At 38.1% G+C, this 10,975-nt stretch overlaps 1 protein-coding gene across 4 annotated transcripts in view; it reads left to right on the top strand.

The window, feature by feature from the left end:
- The first annotated feature begins 540 nt into the window (after window positions 1-540).
- exoc6 (exocyst complex component 6) overlaps window positions 541-10,975 on the top strand; it is a 58,626-nt gene continuing 48,191 nt past the window's right edge. For 2 of the 4 annotated variants that reach the window (XM_084434776.1, XM_084434775.1), the window contains exon 1: window positions 541-697. In XM_084434776.1, the coding sequence (XP_084290902.1) occupies window positions 567-697 (131 nt within the window). In that variant the 5' untranslated portion in view covers window positions 541-566. Of the gene's footprint in view, window positions 698-1,780; window positions 1,930-10,975 lie in introns of those variants that run through there. The other 2 variants (XM_084434778.1, XM_084434777.1) reach the window with 1 other exon arrangement.

Below are 10,975 nucleotides of genomic sequence, written 5' to 3'. Positions count from 1 at the left end.
TGCGCACCAAGGATGCATTATTTGATCAAAAATACAATAAAAACAGTAATATTGTGAAATATTATTACAATTAAAAAAATAACTGTTTTTTATGTGAATATATTTTAAATGTTATTTATTCCTCTAATTTGCTGAATAATGCAGTAAAAGAAATGCAGTCTTAGTGAGCATAAGATACTTTTTTTCATAAAAACAAAAAAAATTCCAAACTTTTGAATGGTAATTAAAGTGGATATATTTAAGACATATGCTGCAATACTTATAATACATTTATTTATGTATAAATGAACTTGTCATAAACATTTGTAAAGCATTTTTACAATATTACATTCCTTTTCTGTGTTTTTTTATGACTTTATGTACCATAAAATAAAGATCCCAGTCCAGCAGTGTGAAAAAATCTTGAAGCACAATTGGGAAATATTTAACAGCACAGCACTTAAGCCTGTTTTGTTGGATTCAAAGTACTAGGGATCACAAGGTCTGTCCCTTTTCCTTAGTTGCAGTTTTCTGCTGACTGTAGTATGTGTATGTCCTCTCCCAACACAACACACAGACTAACAGACATGTACGGCAGCAGTAGCAGTCTCAAGACTCCCACAAGTCCCCAAGAAGAGGACAAAGGAGAAGGAAAGGTCTATGGGAATGTTTTTGCGGAACTGGAATCAGTAGACCTGCCCCTAGGAACGAGTTTAAGGTAAAGAGTGTTTTTTTATGGTTGCATTGCGTTACCATATGGAACGTTTATGATTTGACATTAATAGTGTTTTTTATGGAAACCAAATTGTGAAGGTTTATAATGGCAGTGAATGGCCGTATATTTTTTTCCATCAGTCCATCAAAGTTCATCCATCCATGATAAAAGTGCTCCACACAGCTCTGGGGGGTTAATAAAGGCCTTCTGAAGTGAAGCGATGCGTTCGTGTATGAAAAATATCCATATTTAAAACTTTATCGACTAAAAGCTTCCGGCAGATGGCCGTACGCATCGATTTCCATAAAAAGTAACTAAGTAATGCAATTAGTTACTTTTTCTAAAGGGAATAACTCGGCAGTACTTTTAAAAGTAACTTTACCCAACACTAATGATGAGGCATAGCCAGTGTGTTGATAAGGGAAGTAAACAGAGTTGTCATAGCACAAAATGTAAAAGTATTCAAAGAGGCAATGGTGTTCTGACAATTTAGTTGAATAACTGAATAAAGAATAACAGACAAAGCAGAATCCCAGTAATCTGAAAGGTAGCCTCTACAGACCATTACTCCCGTCTTCAATGTCTGATCCTACAGATATCATTCTAATATGCCGATTTGCTGCTCAAGAAATTTCTTATAATTACCAATTTTTAATTATTTATTTATTTTTGCTTCAAATGTTTGAGGGGTTAGTTTATTTTTTATTTTTTTGAAATAATAATATTTTCATCAAGCAAGGATGAGGTCTAATTTTTTTTCTTTTTTCTTCAAAATATATATTTTTCCCCACAAATCTAAAACCATCATTTTGATTTCATACTTTAATACCATAGAACATTTTCCAGAGACACTAAATTATACCAATTAACCTCAATCTTTTTGATTAACTAAATCTTACAAAAGTTGATATTCAGATGAAATGACAAAATTAATCCATTCATAAACGGTGTTGAGATTAGACTTTGTGCCATCTACGGTCAAGAGAAAAGATAGTTGCACACATTTTGATAAGGTCCCACTTATTTTAGCTTGACCCTGCCAGACTGGCGCAGACTGGCTCCCCCTGTCGGCGGACTCGTGTTACTGCATCTCTCTCGGCATTGTCACAAATGAACACTGTGACGATTAGAGCCAACATGGCGGAGAGCGAGAGCTTGGAGACTATCACCGAACATGAACGAATATTACAGGAGATCGAGAGCACGGACACGGCGTGTGTGGGGCCGACGCTACGGTGAGAGATGTGCATCATCTGCTCTTATTTAAGCTTCAGATGGTGATGTGATGTTTTCTCATGTCTAATGGATGGAAAGCAGGCCTTTGTTTGCTAAAGATGCAGCTCAGCAGGACTTTGCCACTGCTGATAAAGCTATAAAATAAAGTGATGACCGATTCGATATGATTTTGTGTTTTTCCACATGAATGATTTGAATGGTCGCTGTATGCTGTCCTGACACTAATTCAAACACACACACACGTTCAATGACACAGGCTGTTGACCGCCGTTTTCCTGTCATTCAGCTAGTAATGAAGATGTTATAGCGTATGTGAAATATTTGTCATAATGTACCATGACATGTCTGTCTGTCTGTCTATCTATCTGTCTGGTGTTGTTGTGATTTAATAATATAAGATGTAAACATCTGAGGTGAAGCAGCACAGGCCCAGTGACGGTCTCACTGCATTATGGATATGATGGAGCTGTTGACAGGTGGAAAGCTTGAAGCAAAATAGCTTTAGTTTTTCCAAATGGACAGCTGTCAGATTAAATACTCCAATATACACTCTATTTCCTTTTTCCAAACACATTTCAAGTACGGAAGAATGAAAGCTGACGAAATATGGGTGGGTGTGGCGTTAGCAAATGAGTCTGGGTTGAGCTGGATATTAATATTCTGCTCTTAGCTCAGCTGTAGCTGGATCATTTCAGTAGAAATCATGATGTCATTCACAATTTGATGATTTCAGCACATTTGGACTTCATCATGAGAAATTCGGCTTGACTATTTCAGTCGAAATCATGATTTCATGATGATGCTTTTTTTTTATTCCAGTAGACATTTGCTACATGCTGTCATGACATTGGTTTCATGATTTCTCATAAAGTCTTGATTTCAGAAGCAGAAGCATTCAGCTACATCCCATAACTTTAGAGTTAAAATGATTTCTGATAAAATCTTGATTTTGTTAGCACTCAGATGTATCCCATTATGACATCTTTGGCTTTATGATTAAAATAATTAATAATAATTATGTTGGTAGCATTCAGCTATTTCCCATCATGACATCTTTGGCTTTATGATTTCTAAAAAAAAAAATAATAATCATGATTGTGGAAGTGCTTAACTGTATCCTGTCATGACATTTTTGGCTTCATAATTTTTGATAATATCATGATTTCGGTAGCGCTCAGCTGGATCCCATCATGTCATCTTTGGCTTTATGATTTAAAAAAACAACAACAACATGGTTTCAGTAGCGCTCAGCTGCGTTTCGTCATGACGTCTTTGGCTTTATGATTTCTAATGAAATCATGATGTCAGTAGTGCTCAGCTGCGTTTTGTCATGACGTCTTTGTCTTTATGATTTCTGATAAAATCATGATTTCTGTAGTGTTCAGCTGGATTCCATCATGACATAAGGCTTTATGAATTCTCAAAAAAAGTATTTCGTTATCGCTCAGCTGTTACCATTCATGTGATTTTTGGCTTTATGATTTCTGATAAAATCATGATTTCGGTAGCACTTCAGTTGCTAAATCATGAATGATGACATCTGTGTCTTGATTTTTATTTCATTAGCCTAATATTTGTGATGTTGTGAATCATGATCTTGACATGACTTTTTGTTAGTTTTTTTTTTATTCCAGTGGAGCATGGCTGTATCCCATCATGAGATTGTTATCTTTAGTCGTTATGATTTTTTTATTTAAGTTTGGCTACATCACACCATGCATTTATGAAATTATAGATTTCAGTAGCACTCCGCTGCATCTCATTGTGAGGCCTTTGGCTTGATCATTACAGTAGAAATTTTGATTTCAGCAGAATTCAGCTGACCATTTTTTTCACTATGACTGGAAGCTCTTATCTATATCTGAATATGATTGTGAATATTGTCAGAAAACTCAGTAGCCCTTTGGGCCATAACTTAAACTTCTGGAAGCCATAATTCAGTTTGCAATTTGTTGTGGCAACAGAAGGTCTAGATGGCTCATATTACACAGTTGTGACGATAGTGAGAAATTCATTCATTTGAATGTTAACCAAACCAGCTGTTGAAAAAGGCCTCCAGAATGCAGATCTTCAGGACATGCAAATTCGTCGACATTCCAGCTTGTTTATCATGTCCTGAGGCCACACGTTCTGTACTGACATTCACACTGATCATTACCAGTGCGACAGCTGTATTTTCTCATTCCACAGATATGATCAAGTCTTTGAAGGAAAGCTTCACCTGCTGTTAATAATTTCACCTTGTAAGCTCAAAGGTGTGCAGGGAAAGTGCTTTATCGTGATGTGCCTCAGCTTTTCCACAGTTTGATTAAAAAAGGAGGATTTTGGAGCAACTGATTTTCCCCACTGAATCAGTCATATTAGATTAAAATGAATTATTCATATTTTTTTATTTCATGACTAAAAAGGTCAAGTGCCGACCATAACTATCAAGTAAAAAGTTATGTAAAGACATGTCATGTAAGTGATAATGTACATCCGTCCTGATCACCCTGTCAGGGTTTATTCTGAAATAACAACCGACTGGATGTACATTATCCCGCTTATTACACGGCTACTTGCCACATAAGTAAATAAAAACATGTCTCGAGACTTTTTTTTTTTAAACTTTTTTTTTATTTTATTCCACTGTATGTCATGTTTTTAAATGCAAAATAAGTACTCTGTGATCGGTGCTTCGGCTCTTTGTATTAAACTATGCATAAATACGTCATGATGCTGTTATGTTCATAATAATTGTTTATGTAATTTATGAAATTATATTTGATTTATGAACATAAGTTTATACGTTATGCACTTTTTTACAGACAGTTATTTCATTGAATAAACAAACAATTTAATGCAGTGCATTAATATTTTGCTCATTGTGGCCTCAGGAGACAAGCCAAAAGCTTTTTTTCCGCAAAACTGAAATTATTCCATTTAAATTTGAATATAATTCGAATATTAACCATAAGTAACTAGAATTTAGATTTTCAGCCATGTTGACAGCCCTAATATACACTTACTATATATATGGATTCATTTTACGACAAACCTTTTTGAATATTTTCAGTTTTGGTTACATTGACGGATGGATAGAATCCTAGGTTTCATTTAAAATATCATAATTTGTGTTTTGAAGATTAATCAAAGTCTTGTGGATTTGAAATTAGGATTGACGTTGAGTGTGAATAAATGTAGACAGAGTAAAAATATTTGGGTGAACTAGCCTATCAATATTTGTTTGCTGCCATCATCAAGCAGCTTTCTCCATATTTTTCCATAACTTCAGCCATTTAATTTAGAGATTATCTATAGAAACCTGTAATAAATGTCACTTATGTGTTTATATGACCACATGTGCTGTGTTCTCTTGTCAAAAACCTGGGTGTGGTAAACCATCTAGTCTTAAAGCAACACTAAAGATTATTTTGTACCTTAGAATAATGTTTCCAAAATCGTTTCAGTGGTTCATCAACTCGTAACAGGGTGAACGGCACTTCTGCATTCGCTTTGCGACCCTCTATCGGCTATAACCGCACTATGCATGTTTGCCAGATCGGGTAGCGGATCTGTAGTTCGAATGAGACATAAGAAACTACAAATTTGACTTGCTTTAACAAGGCAAGCGTTACAATAGCAAAAGCAAGCTATGTCATTATTTAGTTTTTCTTCGTTTCTGATGTCGCAATACATCATACCTTCATAAAATCATGCAACATACTCTAACTTGTCTGTGGACATCGTTATTTCCAAAGCCGGTGCTGGATAAACAAATAGCGTGTGTGCGACGGTAGGCTGCGGTAGGCTAAATTATTTACGACAGCGATAATGGACAATTCCGCTTCCAACCTGTAGGGGGACCGAAGAGGAAAAGTGCTTTGATGTTGCTTTAAACGAGAGCACTGTTCACGTTTACATGATGTTTCAGAATGATGCTTTTTGCAAAAACCCTGGAATAACTTTATTTCCTAAGCCTATATTGTTAAATGTAAACACAGTGAATGACACTCATTCAAGCTTGTGTTACAATAGGGTTTAGTTTGGTTTCATTAACTACCCTGTGGCAGATGTATAATGTTCTATGTTTTGTGTTTGAGCCGTAAGTGAAGAGGCTTGACTTTTACTCGCTCTGTGTTTGTGTTTCCTTCAGTACCTCCTGGCAGTTGTCCGGAACTTGCTGCTCTTTGGTCTGTTGAATTCAATAACAGGAAGGAGGAAACTCATTGTGACCATGGTCCTGCTGATAGTAGTTCTGTGTGCGTGTGTGCAGATTCGCAGAAAGGATATCCCATTACGGGGTGCAATATGACCTTCTGAAAGGCAGTGGAAGTGGGTACCGATTTTAGAAAGCTTTGCGTGTTTTCAGTAGAAAATCGCCCTCAGCATTTTCCATCTGGGTGGCAGGAAAAGAGTAACCGCACAGGGGATGCATGTACAAAAAATAAATAAATAGGGCAAACTGTTTTGTAACGCTGAATACATCTTAGTTGGTCTACGCCTTACAATTCAAGCATAGTTTTCATTTCAGCGTTTGGGCCAGTAATTCCACCTAGCTAGGGTTGTCAAATGTTTGCTTGCTATGCTGTCGAAATACTTACATTTGATATTTGATGGGGTGTAAGGGTACATGTATTCATCCTGAGCTGTCATGGGACGCATACAGTCAGATGTCTGTATTCGTTGTCTGACTGTAGAGTTGTCAAAAGTACCGACTTCGGTACCAAGTACATGGATACTGGCGGGAGCATTTAAAAGCAGGCTTCTATCAACAGATCCCTAATATATCCGCTGTTAGATGCCACTTTCAAGTGCTCTTGTGTGTATCTGTGTAAGCGTTCGATGAAGAGCGTCAAAGACAACATGTTTTTGAAATGTTGATCATTGTAACCAATCACAGACATATATGTTGAGCGTGTCGACACAATGGCCAATCAGAGGTGTTTAAGAATCCGTTCAACAGCGCTCAAATGCGGAAATGCTGGGTTTGTCACGTTTTTTAAAATTTCAGTACTGACTCTACAGTCAGACAACGAATACAGTCAGTCAGGCGATCCACACTCCTATCCAGAAGAAGCGCACATGGTAATATAACGCTGTTCGCTAACCGCCACAACAGGAAGAAGAGCAGAAGGCAAAGTGATGTGCTGTGTTCGAAATCGCCCCCTATACCCTCATTCACCATTCCCTACCTACATTACTCCACTAATATAGTCCACTTGAAGGAGTGAATGAAAATGAGTGAGTGAATTCGGACACTGAGTCCGCCGGAAGGGCTGTCGCTTTTGCATAGTTTGTGCTTGATGTTTAATAATGAATTGAAACGTAGCAAACTGGCTGCTCCAGTAGTAATGAAAAGATTGATCTAGGGTTGTGCCGATGGACGATATCATCGTCCATCGTGATGGCTGACCGACATCACGATGGAGAGCCACCATCGTGATGCCACGCCCCCCACCCTGTCAGACCAGCCCAGTGTCACTGCAGTTCGTGAAATGGTCACGTTATTTAATCTATTGATTTGTGTATACCAGTGGTTGGGAACCTACCAAGCGAGCTACACCTGGCTCTTTGGGAAAAATCATGTGGCTCGCAAGGTCTCTCACCCTTTACCAACAAACGATCGATAAAAAAAATTAAGGCACATCAACAGAGATCGGCTCTCTGTAGAAAAAGCAGCCAATTACAATTCCCTTGTTGTACAGTCTACCGAAGTTAATGAAAAGTTTATGATAGTAATAATATTCAAGTTGTACCGGCAAAAGTGCATGCAGTGCTGTTCGCGAGTGTCACGAGTCACCACAACAACGTTAACGTTAACCGCTTACGTTTCTGTGGTAACCTACAGCTCCTGCACTGGGATTCAAGCAGCTGCAGCTTGTTTAAGGTAATGGCAACAAACATTTTAGAACAGCAGCGAAAATGTAAAAGTAGGCTATATAAACTTTAATATATCATTTTATTGAAACGGGTGCTTTGCTGTGCAGAGACATTTCGAAACATTCCACCCGCTGGCCGCTGGTACTTTCTCTTTAGCCGCAGAGACCCTTTTATGTCCTATAAATGTGTCGTATTTTTGATAATCCGCGCAGATTTCAGTTGACGATTTTGCTTAAAGTTATATTTAAAATAAATATTAAAAGCACGATAATTCGCGAAAGAGAACTTAATTCTACTGACAGGATGCTGTGTGCGCGCTCCGAGCGCAACACGGACAAGCATAGTAGCCTTCGTCTTCGGTTGCGCGCCTAAACGGCCAAATAAACACAGAAATATATCAAAATGCCAAGTCGAGTATTCCCGTAAACACAGTAGATATAAGTACAGTGTGCATTCTCTCTCTCTCACACACGCACACACACAAAGAGGATTTATGCTCATCAGTTGGTAACTCAACCTCACAGTGAAAGACCTTGCCCCCCCCCCCCCCCCCCGACGATATCATCGTCCATCGCGATGTTTTACTGTAAACATCGTCAACTGCCAATTTAGGGGACATCGCCCAACCCTAGATTGATCAATTAAAGAGGAATTTATACCTGTATGATATTACGCTGGACCAGCACAATTTGTTTGGTCAGTTTGGAAAATGGATGGATGATTGATTCCGCTGCGGCGCCATATCCTGGCGAGACGCGGGAATTCATTCAGCGCTCGACTCTCACACGTCATTATGGGTATTCGATAGCCGTTGGGCGTACATCAGTTGTACAATTGTTATAGGCTCTATGCACAATTGCTTCCGCGTTTTCTCTCAGCCCGCCCAGTTACATCGCGTGCTGCGTCGGAAGCCATTTTTGCTATAGAACGCGCTATGCAGAAGTAAAGACGTGGGTGAGATTCTACCGGAAATACGTCAGCAGCGTTCGTGCATAGAGCGCATTGCGGTGCATTGGGATTGAATGAGTGCACTCAGTAACATCCACGATGGTTTTGGACACCACTACAAATGGCTGTCCCTTCAAATAGTGCCCTATTTAAGGGTATATGGGGTGATTTTGGACACAGCCATGATCTATGCACCAACCCAAAACAAGAGTTCAGATGGCACGCAAGAGCTTGCTAGTAGCCTATACGCTGAGTTTCGATTCATTTTTGTGACGCTCTCCACAAACTTCATCGAAAGGAAACCGGAATGGTAGAAAGCGGCATCCTGTCTTTTGTTTTCTTTCTTTATTTTACAAAAGCACAATGTTTTTTTTGTTTGTTTTTTTATTCAGTTTCGAATGATGACTTAATCTTATCTGTATAACCATAAATAGAGTATTTTAAGTTTTACAATGAGACAAAATCATTTGAGATTGTGCCGATTTGTGTCGTGGAAGTCCGTTGATTAAATATGTGATTTTCTCTGCTTGCAGTGCGTCAGTCACGCTTGCCAGGAAAGTGAATGAGAACAAACACACAGCTTTATCCAATCATATGTCATCAATTAGTTAATCGAACACGGGTGCGCACCAAAAGTGCTAGTGTGAAAGCACCCTATGTCATTCCCAATACTTCATGGGATTGTTGTTCTTTCCCTCATAAATCCATGAAGTACACAGTCTTTTATCTTTGTCTTTTTATCCCATTTTCAAATACTTTTTACCTCAAATTAAAGTTTATGTTAAAAGTCACCTCGTATCTGGTTGGTTTGGTTCATGACTTATAACGCTTTAACAAAGACTATTTTTAAATCTCAATGGGAAAAATGAACGGAAAAGGTTCTTAGTGGACGGGCTCTAATGCACTCTATTGACCAGTTTGAGCTGCATGAGCTGAAGCCGAAACAGTGAATGAACACCGGTAAACTAAAAGTAGGCCTACTTTACAGAAGGTTCATTGAGAACCAAACGCATCTTATATGAGATTAATCGGATATATACACAACCTAAACTTAATCTTAAAGAATTCACATTGTTGAATATATTGTTTTCAAAACAAAGATGGTTTTCATATTTTTGTTGGCACATGTAAATGTGTGTGTTTGTACAGTATTTGGAGTACAGCTGACTAAAAATGAATGAATATGACTTATTTTAAAAGGCTAATTTCGTTAAACAACAAACATTGACAAAAACAAGAAATAAACACAATCTGTTTGGTTTATAATCTTTGCCCCCTGTGGACCATTGAAAAAAAAAAATCTGGTGTCCGCTCAGCATATCCTCTAGTCTATTCAAATAGAAAATAGATTTTTGGAAAAATTTTGTGAACATGAAATGTTCTCATCCCTGCTAGTAGCCACTCAGAACATCCGAGCAATTGCATCACATTGTGGTAAAATTCACTCAGAACTAGCAACATTGTGTAGTTGGGCCATTTGAAAGGTTCTTTAAACAGTCCATTCACAGTCTAGACGTTGAGAACTGTGTTGCCAATGGCAACCTGGATTTCGTCCGAACCTTCTTCTTGGCATCAGATAGATAGAGCCAGCTGGCGGTTCTACTAGCCGTGAGCCGTCCAAGACTTAGCTAATTTGTTATTATGAATATATTTATTTTTGTCTGTAGTTTTGGTTGAGATCATTTAATGCAGTTTGTTTCATATGACCCCATGCTAATTGCTGCCACTGTTCAGATGCTTCATTTCCCATGTAATTTCCTACATTGTATGTCTCATGAAATAGTTTCAAAGCAAGTTCTCTGACACAAACAAACCTGTGAACAGAGGAAGCACCTGCTTCTGCAGGCTGATACTCACATCAGAGTCATAGAGAGACAAACCATTTACCTTTGAACAAATGTTCAGTTTATTATTCTCATCATGATTCATAATGTTTTGTAATGAGTTCCTTTGTATTTTCAGTTACGGCAGTCACCGCTATAAAACAAGGAAGCAAATGAATAGCAGAACTTTGTTAGCCTCACATCATGTCACCACACTTTGTTCTTCTTATTTATCTTGTATTTTAAAGTGCCCCGGCCCCATTTAGCTTTTTCAGATATTACCTGTCATGTCCTTTGTACTAGGCCTAGCTCTTTATGAATGTAAAAGGTCTGCAAAGTCTAAAAAAAATCAGAGAACTGCCTTATTCCAGTCTCACTTCCTGCACAAACCTGCACTTCCTTTGCACAACGC

This window comes from Rutilus rutilus (genome assembly GCF_951802725.1).
Source record: "Rutilus rutilus genome assembly, chromosome: 16".
Classification (NCBI taxonomy): Eukaryota; Metazoa; Chordata; class Actinopteri; order Cypriniformes; family Leuciscidae; genus Rutilus; species Rutilus rutilus.
Note: the sequence above shows the minus strand (reverse complement) of the source record. Positions and strands in the feature narration are given on the sequence as shown.